Below are 25506 nucleotides of genomic sequence, written 5' to 3' on the forward strand. Positions count from 1 at the left end.
TCGCCTAATTATTACTGTTGGGCCTCCATTTTCAACTATCTATTTTGTCTTGGGTTTAAACTTTTTCCCTTCCCGGTCCTTTCAGGTCCTAGTGTAAGTTAAAAGTAGTAATTTGCTCATATATATATATATATATATATATTAAGGAAAATAAGATATTCATTGAGCAAATAAAAAAATGTACAAACTGAAGATAGTGTGCACTATGGGCCTCGATAAAATCTTGCCAGAGCTTTCTCCCACTATGTTGATATTTGTTGATGCATAAAATCAATGAGGACTTTGGTACAACAAAAAGTGTCAAAATAAATATTTGACAGTATGCCATTCTTAATTAGTCTCAACATTCTCTCTTTTGATATATGCCCTATCGTTATATGCCACAACATTGAAGATTTCTCATTAACAAGCATACGTTTCAAGATTGAGACATTCTTCATAATACGTGCATTGGATTTGCCAAAGATCTCCATTTGGGAATGCATAACCAATTGGATTGTCATACTGGTTTTGAATAAAAAAAAACTTGATTTGATTAACATCACCAACATATGAAAAACCATCCTTGACAAACTGAGTAACTGAAAACAAGTTCCTTTTTATTGAAGGAACGTACAGTACACTGTTCAAAATTAAAATAAATCCATATGACAGTCTTAACATAATTATGCCAATAGCTTCAACTACCACTTTATTCCCATTTCCAACAAACACATTGTAGACTTCCTCTTCTGGTTTTGAAATCCCTGCAATGAGTTGGTTATATGGATTGAACAACCAGTGTCAAACCACCATGAATTTTGAGGAATAAAAACCATGTTAGACTCTACTGTGACAAAAACATTAATTTCAGTATTACCTTTCTTGACCAACCAGATTTTGAATCCAGGGCAGTTTTTCCTTAGATGCTCAGTGGATTAACAATGGAAACACTTTTTAAGTTGAACTTTATTAACTCGCAGACCTGCGAAGGAAGAGGCACCATCATTTTTGGCAGCAACTGAAGTATGTTTGTGAAATTTCTTAGTACCAAAGTATGCAACAGCTTGGTGTTTGAATCCTGATTGCTTTTTGCCCTTGTAATTCTCATTCTTGAACGCAGCAGCCCCCATTTTTCCTTTTCATTTCCCAGAATTGACAAGGTTTGCCAACTCCATCTTTTCAATCTTGGACTTCTTCATTCTCTCCTCTTCTTGACAGCAAATGGAAATGAGTTCATTGATTGTCCAAGTCTCTTTCTGTGTGTTGTAATTCACCTTAATCTGGTCATAATCACCAGGTAAGGAGTATAGGGCCATGTGTACTAGAAATTGATCTGTTATCCTAATCTCCAATGCATTCAACTTGTTGAAGATGTTTACCAAATTTCAACAAATGATCACGAATGCTGCTCACCCCATCATGCTTGGTATTGATCAGTGCAGTGAGATATACACCTATTTCAGCTTTATCAGACCTCTTGAATTTCTCTTCAATCTTAGCCATATAATCCTTGGCTAAGTCACAGCTAGGTATACCACCACGAATGTGCTATTCCATAGCATTTTGCATAATGAGGAGAGACATTTGATTAGCTCTCTCCCATTTTGCAAAAGTCTCCCTATGTTGTGCAGTGCTTGAATTAGTTAGTGCATCAGGTTGAGGAGTCTTGAAAGCCACAGTGAACTCTAACATTCCCAAGTTCATCTCTACTTGATTCTTCCAGGTATTGAAGTTGTTACCATTCAACTTCTCAATATTAACCAAATTCAACATGTTAAAACCTGCAGATAACATGATTCTTTCATTTGTGAGTTCATAATTATCTGTGATCGAGAACTTAACTTGATATTCTTGTCACACTTCATTACAAAATAAATGTTACCTTTAGGCAAGACACTATCCATGCACATAACATGAACTCCAAGAAGTTTTGCATAGCAAAGGATAAAAATGCATAGATACATGTAAAGTAACACCTTTAGGCAAGTTAACTTTACACACTTAATATGATCATCATCACTCACTATACAACAGTATATAAGCAATCCCAGTAATCAATTTCTTTGGAAAAATTCTTACTTGTTAACCTTATAAACCGGTTTAAGTGTTCATTTCAATGTTTAATAACTTGACAAGTTGACATCAATACATACACTTTGGTGTACGCCAACTAGAATACATCGACACTTAATGCTTTATGTAACTCAATTTGCATAAATTTATCAGTTCTTATGTTCATAGATAAGTATTAATATATTAGTAGATCAATGTGTAGTAAAACTCATAAATTTCTCATAATTCGCAGAAAAAGAATCAAAAGCAGTTATAACATCATAGTCTTTAAGTTACAAACTGATTATTGCAGAATTTTAAACAACACAAATTGAGTTCTCGAATCTCTCCATAATAATGAGTTTAGAACTTGAATTAACCTGGCTTTGATACCATATGTTGACTTTAACTAAAAGGATCCAATCAACCAAGTTGTTAATTACATGAACATCAAATATATATACATATAGCATGAACCCTATTAGCCGACCCCACTTAGTGAGAAAAGGCTTTGTTGTTGTTGTTGATGTATGCATCCTGATAAGTTTCTACATTAAATGCAGAAATCTGCATGAACCCTATTAGCTTGCATGAAAGATTAGCATTTGTAGGATCCTCCGCTTGAGCAGCAGAACTCAGTTATTCCACCGCCTGAGCGGCAGAATTCAGGTATTCCACTGCTTGAGCGGTAGAAGCACTAACCTAAATTTGAAGCCATGCTTTTTGTTATGCTAGCGTCTTTTCTTCTCTTGTACACAATGCTTGTATGTTCAAGATTCACAATGGGGCTTATCCTTCTTAATGAACACAAAGGTTATATACCGATAAGAGGGACCAATCCACACCATTAAATTTTGGTAACTACCTCATTCCATTACCATGGCAATTACCATCAGTTTTCGAATTGCAAACCAACTACCTTATGGATTAATTCAAACATATGTGGTTATATCATTTTTCCCTCCATTATGTACTATGTTTGTTCGGATACAAACCCTTACAAGTTTTAATGAGTTATAGCTCATTTACAAGTTAGCTTGCTGTCAGAGTTTTAATGAACTCACTGGAATTCAAATGCGATGAGATCACATGAATTCCAACAATTACTACTGTTGGGCCTCCATTTTCAACTATCTATTTTGTCTTGGGTTTAAACTTTTTCCCTTCCCGGTCCTTCCAGGTCCTAGTGTAAGTTAAAAGTAGTAATTCGCTTGCATATATATATTTTTTTAAGGAAAGTATGATATTCATTGAGCAAATTAGAAAACGTACAAACTGAAGATAGTGTGCACTATGGGTCTCGATTAAACTTTGCCGGAGCTTTCAACTTGGTCAAAATATCCCTAAGCAAATCAAGGGGTTCTTCAAACCACATACATTGTTGATTACTACCAATTCCCACTCGAGCAAGGCGATAAGCTGCCAAGTTACTTTCCTGTTGAACGTGGTTTAACAACGGCTGAGGCAAGGTCTTGAGTAAATAGTGAAGGTTGTTGATAATAGGACCAAAAGGTGAACAATCTTCATCCTGACCCTTCATGGCAGCCAATACCATAATTGAGTCTCCTTCGAATACTACACTCTTACCAACTGGGCAATAAGCCTGGGCCAACAAAACAGCTTGACGGGCAACAAAGAGCTCAGCGTGGAAAGCAGAGCGTGTCTTTCCAATGGTACCAGCAGCAGCAACAATGAACTCCCACATGTGATCCCAAAGAACAACACCAAAGCGACCCCGTAAACCTTGTTGAATCCACGCTCCATCAAAGTTACATTTAAACCAATCTACATCAGGTTTTCTCCACTTCTGGGGGTACGGTTTGACTTCCTCGCAACATATTATGCCATTTTTGATACTTCTGCAGCCAACGCTCTGCTCGAAACACCACCTTTTGTGGCGAAAAAAAAGATCCATTCCAAATAGCATCATTTCTATTCTTCCACAACATCCATAAGGTCATCAAACAAAAGTTAAAGATGAGGATGGAAAGTGCATAGCAATTTGTAATAACCATTGCATAAGTTGTTAAGTGTTGCCATCCTCAAACTTGAGTCCCAAACCACCAAACCAAACCACCATCTCCATGCTGCAATCCCTTAGTAAATGTTCTGTCGATTCACTGTGTGAACCATAAAAACCACTTAAATTATCCATAGCCACTCACCTCTTTGTAAGGTTCGATCTTGTGGAAAGAGAATCCAAACATGCACACCAAACACAAATCTTGACCTTCCGGAAACACATGCATTCCATAATTTCTTCCATAATTTTTCCCTTCCATCATCAGATGAATAAGAAGAAGCATTTGCGCCATCCCCAACTAAAGGAATGACTCCACGTGCCACATGGTAGGCACTTCGAACTGAGAACTTCCCATTGCGTTCATAATGCCAAATTCAACAATCCACAACCGAACGCATACTGAGGGGAAGGCTGACAATTAGTTCCATTTCCTCCTGATGAACCAATATTTATACTATATATTTTCCCCTTTTTATATTTCTTTTCTTGTCTAGTTTAGTTGGAAGTTTTGAGTATTTATGAGTTTTGCCATTTTGTGTTTCTAGGAGCAGCAAGATTGAGTTTGGTGGAAAATTATGCAAACGTTGGAATTTTTTAGTGATTCCAGTTAGAGCTGATTCACAAGAGATCAAAGATGATCATATCAAATTTTCAGCTCAAAATTCCCAGCCAATTGTTCCCAACTTAAGAATGAAGACAGGTCACCGTGCTGACAAGGCAGTTTGGACCTCTGAAGGTTGCACAAGAGATAAGTACATAATTAAAGCCTAAATTGAGGAAACTTCCTTCTTAGCTTTTGAAGCTGACATTTCAAGCTTTCTAAGGACATCTCATTCATTGAAATCTAAGGACTTTTAGTCTACTAAACGTTATGGCCAAATCTGCCCACTCCATTTGGCTAATAAAAATAAGAAAGTAAATGCATTTGTTTTGTGCTTTACTTATCACTCGGCAGACAATGGGGTTTTCAATCCCACTCATTTGGCCTTTGTAGCATTAGAAAAACAGAAGCTTTTGGAGGAGGAAAATGGAACACACGGCTGTTTATTCCTTTGTCTAATAAAATAAGGTAAAGGAGGGGGACAACAATGATGGCCTTCCACTTGTGGCCTTGGTGCTTTGAAAAATCATTGCCTTTTGTTTAAGGCAACACACGGCAAGCAAAATGAGGTAAAGGCAGAGACAAATGAGGAGAACCATAGAGGGAGAGCACGGCAGAGAAGAAGGGAAGAGGGCAGAGAGCAAAAGAAGGGAGAGCAACATAGCAGAAAAATAAGGGAGCCGCAGCTCCACATGGAAGGAGGATCGGAGAGCATCAGGAGATAACCTCCTTGTAAAAAAGGGTTGTCTCTTTCTTTGATTCTTCATGGATAATTTCTTATGTATTCAAATAATTATGTGTAACTAATTTCTTTTCGCTAGAGTGAGGCCATGAGCCGCAACATGATTACGTAGATTTCTCTTTCAATTGCTTAAGTATTGTTACATGCTTGCTTTGATATTTTCAATCTCTAAATTAAACTATCTATGTGTCTTGATGATTGATCACCATTAGGATACTTAGAAAAGTCATTGGATGCAATTTTGAAAAATGTCACGTTAAAATTGGTTATGCTTCTTGTGATTGAGGATTGTAATTTCTCCTAAGGTAAATATCATACTCTTAGGGATTACATGGTTTAACAAAAAGGATTTTCATCAAGATTAATGAATCATTCATGTTTATATTTAATCCAAATGTCATGGATAAATTGCATGTAGTGGTATGCGTTTTAACTTGAATGTCACAAGTAAAACATACACAAGGAAAACCCAACCTTCAAAGCATATGTGTTTTCGAAAACAGAAGCAATTGGAAGAGCTACGTAGGAGTGTTGTTGGTAAAGGTTGAACTCTAGCATATTGTCAATCTATTTTTCTTCAATCATTTATTTTATCTTGAATTTCCTCATTTACTTGTTTTGTTTAGTTGAATCATTATTTCTATAAGCCATTTCCCTTTTTAAATGTTTGTTTAAGTCACGTACAATAGTATTTAGTTTTGTTGAATTAGTGTAGTTCTTAGAGTTAACTAAGTTAAATACACAAAAGCTCATAAATTATTTATACCAGTCCCTGAGGAGATCGACCTTGCTTGAGCCATTCTATACTACAACACTTGTTCTCTTGTAAGAATTTTCTATGGTTTAACCCTTTGTTTTACAAGTGGTAAAAATTACCATCACCTCCTCAGAAAATAAATCATGCAGCAGCTTAAAATCTCATTGTCACAAGTCAGAGAAGAGAATGCTTTGAATAATGATTTTATTCTTCTCAATGAGAGGTATTTATACAAAGTGTACAACACTAATGTAAAAGGAAGAAAACTAATTACACGGGATTACATGAGATTACACGGAATTGATATCAATTAGGAATCCTACCTAAAATACAAAGTCAACACTCCCCCTCAAGTTGGTGCATTTATGTTACTCATGCCCAACTTGTGTAAAAAACATGAAAACTTATGACTTGAAACAACTTTGTGAGGATATCTGCCAACTGATCCTCTATTCTTATTATAGGTAGCTCAATTATTTTTCCTTCTAATTTTTCTTTGATGAAGAATCGATCAACTTCAACATGCTTTGTTCTATCATGTTGTACCGGATTATGTGCAAGGTCACGGGCAGCTTTATTATCACAAAATAATTTCATGGGCTGATCATGTAGTATACCCAAATCGTGAAGTAGGAGCTTAAGCCACATAATTTCACAAATCCCCAAGGCCATACCTCTATATTCAGCTTCTGCGCTGGAATGAGCAACCACATTCTGTTTCTTTCTTCTCCATGTAACTAAGTTGCCCCCAACAAATGTAAAGTAACCTGATGTTGAGCGCCTATCATCAATCTAACCTGCCCAATCTGCATCAGTATAACCTTCAACTCTAAGATGATTATTCCTTTTATACAAAATTCCTTTGCCGGGACTTCTTTTCAAATATCTCAAAATCCTCATCACTGCATTCATATGTTGTTCTCCGGGATCATGCATGTATTGACTTACTACACTTAAGGCATAAGCAAGGTCCGGTCTTGTGTGTGCCAAGTACATTAAACGACCTACCAACCTTTGGTATCTCCCTTTGTCAACTGGTACTTGATTAGGATCAACACTAAGCTTCAATCATTCCTCTAATGGTGTAGCTATTGGTTGACAAGCTGACATGCCAGTTTCGTGCAACAAATCAATAATATACTTCCTATGTGATAAGAAAATTCTCGAACTGCTTCTCGATACCTCAATCCCCAAAAAATATTTCAAAGATCCAAGGTCCTTTATCTCAAATTCTATAGACAAATATCTTTGCAAGGCTGCACGTTCTTCTGGGTCATTACCTGTTATCACCATATCATCTACATACACAATAAGTGCAGTAATTTTCCCATTTCGTCTTTTCAGGAACAGAGTATGATCGGAGTTACTTTGTTTGTAGCCAAATGCTCTCATAGATTTTGTGAATCTTCCAAACCATGCCTGAGGGGACTAATTCAAACCATATAAGGATTTCTTCAACTTGCACACCTTTTTGTTGTATTTATCTGAAGCATTACATCCTGGTGGAAGATCCATGTAAATCTCTTATGTCAAGTCTCCATGCAAGAAGGCGTTCTTCACATCGAATTGTTGTAAGGGCCAATTAAGATTTGTAGCCAATGACAACAAAACACGAACTGTGTTGATCTTGGCTACAGGTGCAAATGTATCTGTGTAGTCGATTCCATATTTTTTAGTGTATCCTTTTGCTACCAGTCTTGCCTTGAAACGATCCATCGTCCCATCTGCTTTGTGTTTCACAGTATAGACCCATTTGCATCCCATAGGTTTCATGCTAGATGGCAAATCTGTGATCTCTCATGTAGCATTCTTCTTCAAAGACTTCAACTCTTCATTCATTGCTGCTTGCCAACGTGGATCAGCTAAAGCCTGCTGCACACTGTTAAGAACAGATACAGTAGATAATTGATGCACAAATGACTTATTTGATTTTGACAGGTGACTAGTAGACACATAATTACTTAACGGGTATAACACATTAGACTCAGGGTTGGGGTTACTCACCGGATACCTAGTTTTACATTTAGGGTTGGCTTCATAAGTAAGTTTAGGAATACCTCGGTTGACGCGATCAGGGAGACGATGTGGTGGTGGTGGTGCATCCGGGATCGAAGACGATTGATTATGGTTATTAGGACGCAAGATCGATTGTGAGGTAGCTAGCGACACAGGGTTGTCCTGCGGTAAGGAAACTGGCAGTGAGCTATCAGGCAGTGAGTTATCTGGCGATGTATTTGGCGATGTCGACTCGTCATTTTCAAGGTTTTCAACATTGTTTCCATGTGAAAGATCACCACTTGTCTCCAAGGCATTACCACTTAATTCCAATTCAATCACATCATTGTTTTTATGTGAATGATCACCACTTATTTCCAAGACATCACCACTTAAATCCAAATCATTCACTTTATTTATATCTGGAATAGTATAATCAAGAGTTTGAACTTCTTTATGATTCTCCCCTTGAAATGAAGACTCGGGATTGGCAAAGTACATATCATTCTCATGAAACGCAACATCCATAGTGACAAACAACTTATTCGTCGGAGGTGATAACAACGGTATCCTTTCTGCCTTGATGCATACCCCACAAACACACATCGTAAGGCCCGAGGTTCAAGCTTACTTGGTTGTTGTTTATGAAGATGAACGAAGGCCACACAACCAAACACATGAGGTGGAAGATTAGGAACTGCAGGAGCATCAACATGTGAAGAAAGTGCCTGAAGGGGTGTCTGAAAATCAACCGATCGGGATGGAACACAATTAATGAGATATGCAGCTGAGGTGAGAGCTTTTCCCCAATAGGATAACGGGAGATGCGCCTCGAGTAAAGAAGCACGAACAACCTCCAGAAGCTGACGGTTCTTGCGTTCAACAACCCCATTTTGTTGTGGAGTATATGAACATGTAGTCTGATGAACAATCCCATGATGATCAAGAAAGGCACAAAGTTCAGAGTTGACATATTCGCCACCATTATTACTCCTGAGAACCTGTATTTGTAACTTATATTGTACTTGTACCATTTTGTAAAACTGCTGAAATAAAAAAGTAACTTCACTTTTAGATTTCATCAAACAAACCCAAGTCATATGTGTGCAATCATTAATAAAAGTAACGAACCAATGAGCACCACCAAATGTTGCAGTTTTAGATGGACCCCAAACATTAGAATGAATTAGCATAAATGGAACAGTACTTTTATTCAGACTGGATGGAAACGAAGCACGATGACTTTTAGCTAGTTCACAAACACCACATTTAAAGCTAGAAACATCATGCTTAACAAATAGGCTAGGAAACAACCTCCGTAAATAGCCGAAAGAAGCATGTCCAAGTCGACGATGCCACAACCAAATCTTTGAAGCTTTGTTCCTATCCTCATGATTTCCTTCCACTGCAAGAGCTTGAGTCAACATGCAAGAACTGTTTGATGTCAGCTCCAAGTAGTAAAGCTTCCCCTTCCTAATACTATAACCAATCGTCTTGCGAGTCCGAATGTCCTTAAAAACACAAAAAGAAGGCCAAAAAATCACAAGACAATGTAGGGCGACAGTTATTTGAGCAACAAATAATAAATTATAGTCAAGAGAAGGAACAACAAGTACATAATCAAGATTTAGGGTATCAGAAAGTGAGACATTGCCTTCTCCGATAATGGGGGCAACATTACCATTGGCGACACTCACGACGGTTTGGGGGGATGGTTTTAGGGTTTGTACCTGTCTAGAATCACAAGTCATATGTTCAGTAGCACCAGAATCAATTATCCATGTATTATTCGTAACAGATGCAGAAACCTTTAAAACCTTACCATCATTACCTGTATCATTAAGAAAGGCTGACATTTTCTCGGCTATATGTTCAGAATGGGTAATTTTGGCCATTCACAAATAGTGATAATGAGTCCGTGAGTCCTTGATTGATGCAGCCTAGACCTCCAGGTAAATTGAGCCCAAGAAACCAATCAGTATGGGCTAACAAGGTAGCCCACCAATGACAAAACAAAAAAGACCAATTTTACAATGCAAAGCTTTTTTTTTTTTCCTTTTTTTTTTCTTTCTCTTCTTTTATTTTTTTTCCTTTTTCCTTTTTCCTTTTTTAAACAATACAAAACTTCAATAAAAAGCGGTGCGTGTCTGCAGTCTTGAAGCAGCAGGGGTTGTCTGGGTTTTCTGAATGCAGCAGCGATCTCAAACGAGTTCGCGGGTCAGGCTCTCCGGTGTGATGCGTGTGAGTCAACGAATTTCTTCAGGCGAGTTCAACGGATTTCGGATAGCAGTAAGTCATGGATCAGATTTTTTTTCCTTCCGGGTTTCAGTTGAAGGCGGATTGGACAGGTAGAGATGCGGGTATGGCAGTGACCAGATGCGGCGGTTTGCAGCTGCTGGTCAGCAGTTAAGGTAATTTGAGATCCTGGTCTGCTACAAAAGACCGTGTAATTTGGTATTCAGGCTACGAGTCAAGCAGCCAGAGGGAATGGAGATCGAGGTTCGCGAAAGCGGAATGGAGCGAACGAAACGAGGCGAATGGAACGGAGTGGGTTCAGTCCAGCAACGACAGCGTTGCTCGCTAGTCAGATGGCGCGCAACACAACTGGTCGCACGGCTGGGGATCAGACAGTGCACTGCACAACTGGCGGCGTGGCTGGTGGTTCTAGCGCTGAGTTCTGCGCACAGCGAAGCGATCCTTCTAATTTTTTTCTTAACCTGACTCTGGTGCCAAGAAGAGAATGCTTTGAATAATGATTTTATTCTTCTCAATGAGAGGTATTTATACAAGGTGTACAACCCTAATGTAAAAGGAAGAAAACTAATTACACGGGATTACATGAGATTACACGGAATTGATATCAATTAGGAATCCTACCTACCTAAAATACAAAGTCAACAGTCAGCAAGGAAGAAATTATCCACTGTGGCCTCAACATCCTAGTACTCCAATGGTGGACTCAAAATTCGAAAGTAGAAGTCTCTTGGCAACCAATTATCTTGCCAAATTTTGATATTCTTCCCATCACCCAGCTGCCACCGATGCCTTTTATGATCATTGGCCGCGCAACAGCAATACTTTTCCAAACATACGATCCATTGGCATTGACCTGAGCACCCAGAAAGTCGGTTGTAGGAAAGTAGCGGGTTGGAAAACATAATAGGCAAAAAAGTCAAGTTGTTGAAAGAAACGCCATGATTGTTTCGATAATAAGGAAAGGTTAAAAGTGTGGATGCAAATTTCCGCCGTCTTCAGTCTTGACGAAAATGCACCTGTAAAACAATAAACACCTTTGATCAAAGACCTAAACCTCACATGCCCACGAGGCGGGGGGGAGGGGTTAGGTCAACGGATCTCTGATGCCTAAGTTAATTTCTCTGAGAGAGTAAAGTGTTTTGGCCTTTTAGGGTTGCCAAAAGCTCTCAAAAATGGTAGAATATGGGGTATTTATAGGGTTAGGGCCAGCTATATAAGGTTTAATGGAGAAATATTCTCTAAATATTCCCAAGATATTTAATAGGAGCTAATATCTTGAGATAATAGGATAATAATCCTTAATTGATTTAAATTAGGATTACTTACTTGATTGGAGTCAATCTTCAATTAGGAATGTACTAAAGATAAGATTTGGGTAATTAATCGTTATCTTTAATTCCTTGCCATGGGCAGGTGAGCTGTGGGCAGTTGTGTTCAACTGATGAGTCTTTCAGAGATGTGAGCTACGCGCGGGAGAATTTAAGAAGCCTGCCCATTTATTGAGGGCAATCTTGTCCTTCATGAATAAAAGTCCACGTGTCGTCTCTAGAATTTTTGGGATTATTTTAGGCTCCACAAATGTCCCCACACCTACTGTGTTGCTCACATGGAAATGGCAATAGGTGTAGAAATCCCAAGGTGCTTGGGTTTGTAGAGTTTTTTCCCAATTTGAACTTGATCTTCTTTCTTGATTTGGACATAGACATCTTCCAGGAAAAGGAAAATAATTGCCCCAATACCTATTTAACTCTACCTTAAGTAGAGGATTAAATAAATTTGGAGAACAATCATTATTCCAACAAGAAAGAGAAGCCAGAGGATATTATTTCTTCCCCCTCCCCTAGCATTATTCTTTTCTTGCCTTTGCGAAGAGTGGTTTCTCATTGTTGTTCTTCTTCTCTGTGCCTTACCAAGGTAAGGAAATTTTGAATTTTCTTCTTCTTGAATTTTTTAAGAGTCTTGGGACTTGAAAAATTGGCTTGACGGGGGCCATAGGTGTGGGTAACACACGACATGGGAGCCTCGGGACTGCTTGGTGATGTGGCATGAATCGGCTAGCGTGGGCCAGGTTGACGGCTTGGCTCGGGCCAGGAGATTGGTGCGCTAGGGCGTGAGGAGACCTGATTAGGCCAGGTCTTCAAGGCTGTTGGGCATGGGCCCTTCCAGGTGAAAAGAGAGGGAGAGAGACTGGCGTGGGCCGACTCTCTTGCGTGGGTGACCTAGGCCGAGAGGCTTGGGCCTGCCTTGGGGCGCGCTGGGAGCAGAAGAAAAAAAGGGAAGAAGGAACATGCCTTCTCCCATGTCGCATCTTTTCCAGGAGGTGATCTGCTCTATGAAATGCGCGCCTGCTTAATGTTCCCCAAATGCAATTCGTGCGATGGTGGGGTTCTCGAACTTGAGCAGGTTCTTTGATATTGGCTTGACCATAAATGAGTTATAGTACTTCTTTGAGATCGGCCACAAGGAAAGTGTGGGGCATCTGAGGTCTCGTCATAGGCTGTTCGATGCTTCTAGCAAAAGCGATCATGGCTGGGCGAGAGATACCTTGGAGGTGAGCGCAGAATGAGAGTATGACTCTTCTACTGAGCTATGTGTCCCAACTACCTTTATCAATGGTAAGTGAACTACTTCATTCTTGTCCTGCTTAAATTTTTGTTGAGCTACTCCATGACTTCAATTTATTGATCATCTTTCTTATTTTACGTAGATTCAGAGTTAGGCTCAACTCCAATGACTTCGGTAAATATGAAGAAAGTGCGCATCGCCTTGGGCATTCCTGTTGAGTACCGTGAATGGTGTTAGTTGCTCAGCCCTCTTCGAGGTGGCCTACCCCCAAGAGAGGAGATAGTGGATAAAGTCATTGGTTCGCCTGATCGCTGCTATAGAGCCTGCTGCCAATGGTGGTGGAAAGAGGAGGTCTTCCTCACCTGCTTGCGAGCCTTCGGTTGAGACTAAGCCAATGACTTCTTCTACTGCTCGTGGGAGCTCGTCTGCTGCTGAGAAGCTTATCATTGATCTAACTTCCCCAAAGGGCGAAGATGACCGTTGAGCCTGAACTTGTGAAACATGTTGCTCCGAAGGTGATCGCATCCATTGCTGAGAGACTTGCCCAACGAAAGAGTTCGGTGGTGCCTCCGGTGTCTGGGTTTGTATTGAAGCGTCCGTCGGGAGCTAAGTTTGGATCAGCTTTTGAGAAGCTCGTTGCTATGAAGAGTAGGAATATGGATTCTGCTACTAAAGTAGCGTCTAGGCCTGCTCTTCCTTTTGTCATGACTGACTCGTCTGTTGAGAAGGGGAAATCTGCTCCCACTAGCAGTTGTGAGAGATCCACCAAGTCTAAGGTTGGAGAGTTTCCTGAGGTTTGTGCGCTGTTGAATGCTAACTTGCTTGAAGACATTGATGCATACGCCAAGTTTGTTGACAGTGTTGGGAAAGTTATCGTCCACTCAGACTCTTTTACGAAGCGTCCTACCTACTAGAGGAGGTCCTCCCTGATTGCTACAATGCATAAGACTTTGATCTTGGTAGCTGAGTCTATGTGAGTTGATTAGGATGCTGTCAAGTGTGCTAAGGAAGCCGAAGTGGTGTTGGTGGCTCAACTTCGCTCGGCTGCTGAAAAGATCGAGAAGCTCGAATCTGAACTCGTCGTTTTGGAGGGGTCTAATGTCTCTGCCTCCACTTCTTTGTAGTTGGAGATCGCTCGTGAGGAGGCCACATTTGAATGCTAGGCTTAAAGTGACTCAGGCGATGTTGGAAGCTGTAAAGAAAGAAATTAGTCGTGTTTCTATGGTGGTCGAGGACCTTGAGTGTGTCAATTCGGAGCTACGATCTGCTTGTTTTGCCAAGGACGATGAGCTTATCTTAATGCATACTGAAGTGTCTCGTCTCAAGGAGATTGCCAATAAGCTTAAGTCCAAGGAGCTGGATGAGTTGCAGGGTGCTCACACTGGGCTTGTTGAGGAAAATGTGCAGCTGAAGAATGAGAAAGTTGGTCACGAAGTGGCGTTTGCTTCTTGTCATGCCGATTTCTACAAGCTTGGTTATGTAAACCATCTCCAGGGCAGGCCATCGGATTATGAGTTTTCCGAGAAAGACTTCGAGACTTTTTCCACTTCTCCAGTTGATCTGCTTGATTTCTCATTTGAGGCTACCTTTGGTGGAGCAGCTGAAGGTCAAGCAGTCCAGGCAGGGGCGGTTGAGGATAAGCTGATGGAAGCTTTAGCTGCTGGGAATGGCACAGCTGCTGAAGGTGTGGCAGTCGAGGAACCAGTGGTTGCGCAAGATACTAATGAGTAGTCTTTTTGCTTAGACTTATGAGATTTTTCTTTTTCCTTATTATTCCGCTTTGCTTGAACTTTGTTGGCCTTCAAGCCGGTTTATCAATTTACTAGCAATTTAATAAACAAATTTCCTTGTCTTTACTTCATCCTTTTATTTCGCAATGTCTTTTGTGAAACTTTACCGTAAGACGGGAGGCTGGGTGAGCTGCTTGAGTGAAGCATTTGATCTCACATCGTCACTTAGGTTTTAGTTTCGGCTTTGGGTTTCAGGAGCCTTGGCCCTTCTAAGGCATGTTGCGAGATTTTTTACTTATAGAGTTGTCAGCCAGACTCGTGCTTCTTGTAGGAAGCAGAAGAGGTCTGCGTAACTGCTATAGTTGTGACACTCGACTTTAATGGCTTCTTGAGCTTTGCCCTTCCCGGGGCGCGTTGTGAGATTTTTTACTTATAGAGTCGTCAGCCGGACTCGTGCTTCTCGTATGAAGTAGAGGAGGTCCGCGTAACTACTATAGTCGTGACACTCGATTTTATCCCAGCAAAATTTAAACCATAGATCATCGGTGGAAGTGCTGCTTGTAAGTAAGCAGGCAAGTCTGCATAGTCATAGCAGGTGTAAGTCTCGGCTTATGGGCTACCTTAGGCTTGTAGCTGTAGGGTCGTCAGCCGGGTGTCTTACTTACAGAAGCAGACGACCTGCGTGACCACTTCAGGCGCCATCCCTGGCTCTCGAAGGCATTATTTGGCGTGAGGTGTAGGTGAAGTCACTCCTCAGAGACCATATCCTTCCAAGTTGCAGCTTTGATTCAAGTTGCAGCCTTGATTCTGCAGATCGCTTAACTAGTATTGAACCATTTTGAAATCAAGCCACTCATGAAGATTTGTATGTCGAGGACGGACCATCTTGTCACGCAAATTCTTTCATGGGCAGGGGTCCTGCACTTAGCGTCTCTTCTGGTTAGAGACTCGGGATCCCACATTATTAAATCATTCAGTTGGTTAAGTCTATTCCGGTGGAATAACTATCGTGGCCAATTCTGGGAGTCGTCCGGCGCAGGTTGTCGATGCATTCAGAGGGACCTGAGCAGTCGTACAACCCATCCACATCTGGATATTCCGGAGTGGCTTACCCTTTCACGCTGGAAAGCTTACCCTGAAAGGTGTCAGGGAATTAGTTTATCCTCTCGTGCTAGAGAGCTTACTCTGATGGGTGTCGGGGAATTAGTTTACCCTCTTGCGCTGGAGAGCTTACCCTGAAGAGTGTCAAATAATTAGTTTACCCTATCACGTTGGAGAGCCTATCTTGATGAGTGTCAAGGAATTATTTTACCCTCTCGCGCTGAAGAGCTTACTAAAATGGGTGTCGGAGAATTAGTTTACCATTTCGCGCTGGAAAGCTAACCCTGATAGGTGTCAAGGAATTAGTTTACCCTATCGCACTGGAGAACTAACCCTGATGGGTGTCGGGGAATTAGTTTACCTTATCGCGTTGAAGAGTTAACCCTGATGGGTGTCGGGGAATTAGTTTACCCTTTCACGCTGGAGAGCTTACCCAGATGGGGCTTTGAGTAGTTATTGTAGGCAGCAGTTGAGCCAGGTTTGTGAATAACCTTTTGGATCTTTATTGAGCATAAAGAAACACATCAACTATGCCGGAATGTAGAAACTGCATAATAACTGGGATAATCCTCGGCCTGCGAAGTCTTGTTCTCCGAACTGCTTAAGACTTCAAACTTATTAGGAGAGGCCTAAACAGAGTTTAGGAGGTGATGGGGGATTTCTCCAAACATTCATTCACATTGCTAATTGCGGACCGAAAGTGCTCTAACCTGGCAAAGATGCCATTAATCCGCATCATCTTCAATGGGGGTTCAGTGTCAGCTTCTGCAGCTGGCTTGTCAAGGTGCTCGTCGTATCAGCCCTCATTCTTCAGCACCTCGAGGTACTGTTTCCATTTTAGGCAGCCGTTGGTAGTCTGACCCGACCCTTGTGGAATGCGTAATACTTTGTCTGATCCAATTTGGTAAGATCACCCCTTATGGGTGGCGGCAGTTTAAACCATGGTTCATTTTTGAACTGGTGGAGAATTTGGCCAATCGAAATTGTGAACTTGGTGAATGCCTTAGGCGCTAAAATATCTCTGTTTGGAGAATGGTCCATGCACTTATTTTTTTTCTCATTTTCGCAGTATTGCTTGGCCTTATCCCACAGTGTGTGCTTTTCTGCCAAAGCATAAGAGTTTGCCAGGGTTAGGTACTCATCCATGATCAATTTTTCGAAAAGTGGGTGATCTGCTGTGAGCCTTTTTCAGAATGATAAGCATGCAATGTTGTCATCGCATCCGACAATCTTCGCCTTCTCTGCCTTGAATCTTTTAACATATGTGCAAAGTGACTCATTCGGGTCATTCTTCATGTTGTAGAGGTGATCAGACTTCTTTTTGATCGAGCGGTATGATGAATATTCCTTAGTGAAAACCAAGGAAAGTTCATTGAAGTTTCGGATTGAGCGTGGTGGCAGGGTGTGGAACCACTCTTGCGTCTTACCTTGGAGCGTCGCAGCTAAGATTTTGCACATAAAAGCGTCACTGTTGGCATAGAAGGTCATGGCTCTTCGGTTTTGCATCAAGTGTCTGTCCGGATCTCCATCTCCTTTGAATAAAGTGAAGTATGGAAGGTTGAACTTCCGCGATGGCTTTCTTTGTTCGATCTCGTCTGTAAAGGGTGACCTTCTTAGGTTGGCCACGTTTCTACGAAGGGCATCGTCGGTAGTGTCAATGAGCTGGAATCCGCGTAGCTGCTCTGCTACGTGGCCTTTGTACTTCTTCCTAGATTTATGCCTGGTGGGGCAGCAGAGCCTCCAGCTGCCCCCGGTGTTGACTTACCGGTCCATGTTCCTATTCGACTTATCCTGCTCACCTGTGCCGCAGTTATTGTACACATAGCCCATATTGTGCTGTTTGCCGTCGTGCCGGGCGCGGGCTGCCAGTGGAACTTGAGCCGGACTGCTCACGTGATATTCTCTGTGCATCATGCGGCTACCTACTTCGTTGCCTTGTAGGAGGATCTCTTTGCTGGCTTGGCCTAGTGTGGACATTTCTTCTGAAAGGTCTCGAGTGCTCGTCGGAGTGCGAACCCAACCTCGAATGCACATTGACTCATGAAGCAAGTCGGGAATAAACATTTCTCTGCGCATCTAAGAGGGAGAAAACGTTTCCCTGAGGGCCCAAACGAGAGTGTACACTGCCCGAATGCTCGATTTTTGGCAGGCTGAGTGGCTCTTTACCGGGACGTCGCTGGAATAAGTCACGTTCTTCCGCCCTTGTCCTACTTTGGGGCACCTCATCTGGGGCACGCTACATCTCGATGCGTTTGAGAAATTGGTTCACCGTGGTCTGCTGCGCGAAGGCATTCGTCAAATTGGTGACATGCTGGGGCAGAGAGTGTTTGCCATTTAGGTTGGAAGAGCTTAGATGATGGGCGTCTCTATGTGCGGTGGAAGTATAGTGGACTGCAGGTACAAAGCTTAAGTCTAGAGTGGGCAGTTCTGCGAAAAAAGTGGGGTGTAAGTAATCCTGAATTGATCGCAGGTCCGGTGGTCGAAATCTGGATCGCTGGATGTGGCCTCGGAATGGATTGGGTCGTATGCCAGATCGTCCAAGCAGGTCGCGGGGCGCGTTGGACCGGTACTTGCTCGCCTTGGATTTGCATGACCGTGAGCCCTCTTGGCTGTTAGGTTGCCATATTTTGGCCTACTTACTGAGTGGCATAGGCTTGGGCCCGTAGAGCTGCCTGGCTGGCAGCAGCTACCAAATTCTGGGCTCGAGGTCAGGCTTGCTGTGTAACAAGGCCTGTTATTGCATTGGGTTGGGCCTTCTAACAAGGCTTGCTATGGCAGCTGCCAAGTTTAAGGCATCCTGCCTAAGGGCTTGGAAGTGGACCTAGGCCTTCTGCCTAGGGTTTAGTTGCCTAAGGTTTGGTAGGAGTGGTGTCGTGGCCTCGTGGCCTTACCGTGGTTGCTAGATCACGGTGGTGATAGTGGTGGTGTGGCTTCGCAGTGGTGGGGCTCCTCTTGTCGTCATGTTAAGCCTTAAGGACCTCCATCGTGAGGCTATGTCCTCATCTCCACTCTCTAGTCCAAATCCTTGCACGTACGGGGTTCCATTCGTCATAGTTTCTGAATTTCCTACCATTGTATCATTTCTCCAGGAATTGATCAAGAAACTTTTCTAGGAAAAATTAATTGATACAACGTGTGAGAAATTCAACGTAATAGAAAATTCAAGAAACAAATGCGAGAGGCTTCTTCGAGTGTTTTAAATCAGCTCTCAATGAAAGCATTAATTTTTGGATGCAAATTTTTGCTGTCTTCAATCTTGACAAAAATGCACCTGCAAAACAATCAACACCTTTGATCATAAACCTCCTTACGCACCCAAGAGGTGGTGAAGGGGGAGTTAGGTCAACGAATCTCCGATGCCTAAGTTAGTTTCTCTAAGAGAGTAAAGTGTTTTGGCTTTTTAGGGTTGCAAAAAGCTCCCCAAAAAATGGTAGAATATGAGGTATTTATAGGGCTAGGGCCGGCCATAGGGTTTAATGGAGAAATATTCTCTAAATATTCCCAAGATATTTAATAAGAGATAATATCTTGAGATAATAGGTTAATAATCCTTAATTGATTTAAATTAGGATTACTTACTTGATTGGAGTCAATCTTCAATTAGGAATGTACTAAAGATAGGATTTGGGTAATTAATCCTTATCTTTAATTCTTTGCCATGGGCAGTTGAGCTGTGGGCAGTTATGTTCAGCTGTTGAGTTCTTCAAGGATGTGAGCTGTGGGCGGGAGAATTTGAGAAGCCTGCCCATTTATTGAGGGTGATCTTGTCCTTCTTGAATAAAAGTCCACGTGTCGCCTCTAGAACTTTTGGGATTATTTTAGGCTCCATAAAAAGCATAGAAATCCCTTAAACCAAGACCTCTCTCGTGTTTAGGCTTACATAAGTGACGCCAATTGAGCCAATGGATTTTCCGCTTGCCCGGATCACCACTCCACTAAAAGTTTGCAATCATCATGTTTAATTCTTCACAGAAGAATTTGGGAAAAAGAAAACATTGCATAGAATACATAGGCAAGGCTTGTGCCACTATTTTCACTAACAATTCTTGTCCCACGCAACTCAATAAGCCACCACACCAACTCTGTAGTTTTTTCCAAAGCCTATCTTTCACATACGAAAAAGTTTCCTTCTTCGACTTCCTGACTAGCACTGGTAGTCCTAAATACTTATTGATAGGAGCATATTTATGCGACTTAGCTAGCTTGTTTTCTTTCATTTGTGTTGTGAGTTCCTAGTTATTTTAGTATTTTAAGCTATTTTTGTGTGTTTGTAGGTCCAAAGGGCTAAAGTAGCAAGAAAGTGCATTTTGTAGCATTTTGGAGCAGTTTTGGGCTTGGAATGGATAGCACATGCTTGGAGCAAGGTGGATGGATGAATTTGAAGATCAAAAAAGGCTAGGAATGTGCTGAAGAGATGAAGGAAATAAATTCAAAATAAGGAAGATAAGGAATCTTAACAAGAAAGAAGGAATGTTAACCAAGTTACCTTATTTTGTCCTAATCCTTTCCTAATCCTACACCACCTAATTTCCAGTTGCAAGGATGATCTCTAATTATTTTAGGACACTTAAATAATGATTCTAGAAGACCTAGTCCTATCTTTTTCCTTGCCGCACCACCTTTCCCTTTCCCTTTCCCTTTCCCTTGCTGTGCAAGGCAAACACCTTTCCCCTTTTCTTTTCATGACGCATATCCCTTTCCCTTTCTCTCTTGGATTCTGATTTTAGTTAGCCTTTTTCCTTGTGGATTTGGAGTGCAAATCCTTAAAAAAATAATTAATTTATGTCGCACCCTAGCCTTAATTCCCTAGGGTTTTTCCGTCCCCTGCTATATATTTATGTGTGTGTACCGCATAAGATCCACAACCCCATCTTTCATCATACTTCACACCAATCATCCAATCCACAGAACCATTCACCCACACCTTGTGTCGCAGCAAATAAGAAGAAGGAGGACCCTTGGACATGCTAGACATTCAAGCTTGGATTGCTGGAACATTCTTAGGTGTAATCCATCTTTTGTTTTCAATGTTTAAGTTTAATTATCTTTGTTTTGCGAACATGAGGAGCTAAACTCGTTTTAGCTAGAGGAGAATTCAAAGCCATGAACATATTTGCAATATGAATTGATTACTTCCAGTTGTGATTTCATAAATCGTGAATGCAATTTACTTAACTGTTTAATTCAAAACTTATTCTTGTTTGTTGATTAAGGATGCATACTTAGTTTGCATATATGAATTTGATGCTAGAATATAAGGGAGTTTCACCTAATTGTTGTGAACTTATATTCATAAGTAATGAAGGTTGCTAGTCACAATCGTGTTAAGTAAATTTCTGGCAGGAGTATCATGTTGTTCATAGTTACGAACGCCTTGTCAATGCTTATGATTTTCACAAAGCTTAATGATATTTGATTGTATGTTTATTATGCTACTCATGTAGGGAACTATTGAAGAATAATTTGGTTGCTGATGCGTTATCCATCAAATTCAATGACTTAAGGAAAATCTGAGGGTTAATTAGTGCTGTTCACGGTTAATCTGAGGCGTTGAGGTTCATGGTTTATTGGAAATAGATTTGTATGCAAGTGTGTCATGTGTGGAGAATGACCCTCTAGCTAGCCAATCACCTATATTTTCCCCCAATTTCGTGCCAAACTTGTTTAAGTCTTTAATCTACTTGTCTTTACTTTATATTCATTAAAAACTCAATCCCCTTTACTTTGTTGTGTCAAATTAGTTAGAATCTATCCAAACTTGTGCTTTTAAGTGTTTTGAGTCAAGTTAAAATTATTTTTCGTCCAAATCACCCTTTAGTGACTATTTTGAGTCTATTTGATTATTTTGTGCTGTTTTGAGTCTCTTTAGTTTGTTTCGAGTTCTTTGAGTCTAGTTAAGTGTTTTCAAGCCTAGTTTTGTATTTTTGAGTCAGTTTTAAGTAGATTAGCAATCCCTCATAATCCCCAGCCTAGAACGATCCCTACTTACATCTTTACTACAATTGTCAATAAGAGGGTTTAATTTGAGTGCTAGTTTATAACACATCACTTATCATGAAAGTCCACTTTCCTCACACCAAGACAGTGAGCAAGTAATTGCTTGTCATAATTTGTGAGATTGGGACTAAAACAGACACAACTCTTTTCAAAGTTCACTGCTTGTCTGGATGCTAATTCATACGTATGCAATACCTTCTTAATATTCTGGCGCTCATTAAGCGTACCCCGAGCAAAAAGAAAGTTGTCATCTGCAAAGAACAGATGATGAATACTTGGAGTTGGGCGACACACCTTGATACATTGCAGATCCCCTTATGGGATAAAGGGTCCCCTTGTCGAATTCCCCTTATGGGATGCAAATACCCTACTAGATCACCATTCAACTTTACGGAGACTTAAATTTTTAGATTAAATGACATGGAAGTTGATGATTGAATTATTACTTAAACGTTGATAAACATACTTATGTCCTATTGGTGACACATCATTTAGTTTGCAAATTTTAGTCTATAAATTTAGTCTCCCTATCATTACTTTGAGTAATGCTAGGGAGACTAAATTTGTAGATAAAGTTTTAGAAACTAAAGGACATGGAAGTTGTTAATTGGTTTATTACCTAAATGTTGATAAACATGTTCATTCCTGTTGGTGAATTACCTAATGTCCACCTTCACTAAAAGCACTATGGATTGGAGATATGATATGTGACACACCCCGATCCCGATATTCCCCGAATACCAGGATAGGCAAGCGTTGGCCGACACCCAAGGGTGACGAAAGCCAACACGTGCCTATCCAGGTATTCGGGGAATATCGGAATCGGGGCGTGCCATATTAGTTCAGAGCATACTTAGGATTTCATTCGTGCTACGGTGGAGTCAAGTCCGGGATGTGGTGGGGCCCTGGTCGGAATGTGAAAATTTGGTATCAGAACCAATCTCTGGCCGGAAGTGTGCCGATGAGGACGTCGGGTGATCGGATCATATTTATATATATTTTTACTTCGAATTCACTCGTCTTTTCTTAGTTAGTTCTTTATATTTTTGAGCTATTTACGTTATTTTTGTGTTTATAGGATTTGTTATGCAAAGAAAATAAAAATAGCACAAATGAGTTTTAAATAATAAACAGAATAGTTACTTCGAACATTATGATTTTTTTTTGTAGGTCAATTCATTGCGATTATAATTGAACTAAATCTCTGTCCTTAAATCTATGTATATATGCACCACGGCATTGATTTTTCCAATATTTGTTTACGTGTATAAAGTGCATGCAGACGGTATTCACTCGTTTTCTTTTTGGTCAGCAAGCGTGGATTTCCAACTAGACAACAAAAGAATCCAAGGAAGGCAAGTCAGACGTGGGGAAAAGTGGGAGTGTGCTGGCTGAGACCATGTTCTATGTTCCAGCTGAGAACCGAGAAAAGAAAGCTGCTTTGCAGCTGGAGAGAAAAAAATAGGAGCTGTAAAGAGGAAACAGGGGGGAAACACGGGAAACAGAGAGAAGTCAGGGTGCGCAGAGAGCCAGCGCAGCTGGAAAGGGGGTCAGCGAGAAAAAAGGGAATAAGAGGACTGCGAAGAAAGAAGAGATGGGGGGTACGGGACAGATGGGGGGAGCTGCTTGGGCAGCGTGAAAAAAAGGAGAGCCTCGTGCGGACAGAGTTCAGAAAAGGAGAAGATGCGGGGAGTGTGAAGCAAAGAAGGGAAAATAATAGAATAAAAGAAAGGAGTTAGACAGTGGGTGGTCTTGGAGCTGGAAAGGAGGGAGAGGGGGCGCTGACAGGAGGTCAGGGCGTGGAAAGAATAAGGAGGGAGCTGCCTTGCGGAAACTGGGATAAAAGTATAGAGCAGACTTCAGAAGGGAGGAGAAAAAACGGTCGAAGAGGCTGCCCTTTTGGGGCAGCGTGAAAACAGGAAGAAATAAGGGGAGTCAGAGGGAGGAGAGAGTGCAGGAGGACTGATGCGGGAAAAACAGAAAATCAAAAGAAGAAGGAGGACAGAGTCAGTACAAAGGTGAGGACGGTCCAATACAGCGTGAAAGGAGAACGCAGACAGAGATCTTCACCTCTCTTTCGGTTTAATCTCTCTAAACTTCTATTTTATTTCTATATTTAATAATGTGTAAATAAACTGATTTTGGCTAGAGGTTAATTCAAAGCCATGATTATATCTGTAATATGAATTGATTACCTTCAGTTGTGAATTCAATTTACTTATCCGTTCGTATAAAAACTGATTTGTGTATGTTGGTTGAGAGTGCACGCTTAATTTACATGCATGAATTTGATGCTAGAATATAAGTGAATTTCACCTAATCGTTATGAACTTATATTCACAAGTAGTAAAGGTTGCTAGTCACAATCACGTTAAGTAAATTCTTGGCATAAGTTTCATGCAAATCATAGTAACGAGTGCCTCGTCAATGCTTATGTTTTTCATAGAACTTAATGATTCTTGCTTGTATCTCTATTATGCAATTCATGTAGGGAACTTGTAGGGAATGTTTTGGGTTGTCGTATGCAATCATCCAACCCAATAACTTGTGGAAAAACTGAGGGTTAATTAGTGCAATTCACGGTTAATTTGGGGCGTTGAGATTTACAATTTATTGAAAGAACAACTGAAAATCAATTTAGGTTGCATATGTGTCATGTGTGGAGAAGAACCCTCTAGCTAGTCCGTCATTTATCATTTTACCTTAATTTTATGTTTTTATCAATTCTGTAATTTAATTAAGTTTAATTTACTTTTCATCAAAACCAAACACCCATCCATTATTAAATTATATTATTTAGTTAGTTTTCTTTATTGTTAGTCTTTTAATTTAATTTCCGTCCATTTCAGTTCCTAGTGTTTAATTTAATTGTTTCCATTATTTTGAGTCATTTTAAGTGTGTTTCGAGTTATTAGAGTTTTTAGCCTAATTTTGTGTCCTTGAGTCTTATTTAATATTTTTAAATTAATTTAGAATAGATTAGCAATCCCTCCTAATCCCCGGCCTAGAACGATACCCTACTTACATCTATACTACAATTGTCAAAAAGAGGGTTTAATTTGTGTGCTTATATATTTCGCATCAAATTTTGGCGCCGTTGCCGGGGATTAGCAACTTTGCTAATCCTTTTATTTTTGTTTTTGTTTATGTTTATATTGGTGTTTGTGTATTTTACTTTTGATATTTGATTTATTTTTCTTTCTTTGATTTTAGGTTCAAATGGAGCCGAGGGGAATTTAAAGGAAAGATGCGTCCGGCTAAAGACGTTAAATCAAGCGCTTCTTGGGAGGCAACCCAAGCATTCAACGAAGGGAGACTTTGGAATCATTAACCCAATCAGCTTTGCATTCTTCCACCCTTATCTTTACTGCTTTCATTTTGTTTTGTTTAGTTAGTTGTGTTATTTGGTTGATTTCTGTGAGTTTGTATTATTTAGTTTAAGTGTGGGGGAAGGTTAACCAAAGTCTCTTTACATTAATTTACATATAAAATAAAAAATAAAAAAATAAAAAATAAAAAAGAGATAAAATTTAAAATTAATGATAAAAAAAAAAAGTACATAAAAAATAAAAAAAAATAAATAAATAAATAAAAAATAAAATTAAATTAAAAAAAAAATTTTAAAAAAAATTAAAAATTAAAAATTAAAAAAAAAATAAAAAAAAATAAAAAAAGTACAAATATTTTACAATGATGTAAACTAAT

The 25506-nt window shown here is 40.2% G+C and overlaps 1 protein-coding gene and 1 pseudogene across 1 annotated transcript; both read right to left on the reverse strand.

Annotated features, from left to right (window-relative positions):
- Nucleotides 1–402: 402 nt before the first annotated feature.
- Nucleotides 403–1485, reverse strand: LOC126603100 (uncharacterized; annotated as a pseudogene).
- Nucleotides 1486–16992: 15507 nt separating this feature from the next.
- Nucleotides 16993–17838, reverse strand: LOC126603101 (uncharacterized). Its single transcript, XM_050269848.1, has 2 exons — nt 17570–17838; nt 16993–17524 (listed from the first exon to the last, which is right to left on the reverse strand). The coding sequence occupies exons 1-2, from the start codon at nt 17836–17838 to the stop codon at nt 16993–16995; spliced, it is 801 nt and encodes a 266-aa protein (XP_050125805.1).
- Between the last annotated feature and the right edge of the window lie 7668 nt (nt 17839–25506).

Source organism: Malus sylvestris, chromosome 15 (assembly GCF_916048215.2).
Source record: "Malus sylvestris chromosome 15, drMalSylv7.2, whole genome shotgun sequence".
Taxonomy (NCBI): Eukaryota; Viridiplantae; Streptophyta; class Magnoliopsida; order Rosales; family Rosaceae; genus Malus; species Malus sylvestris.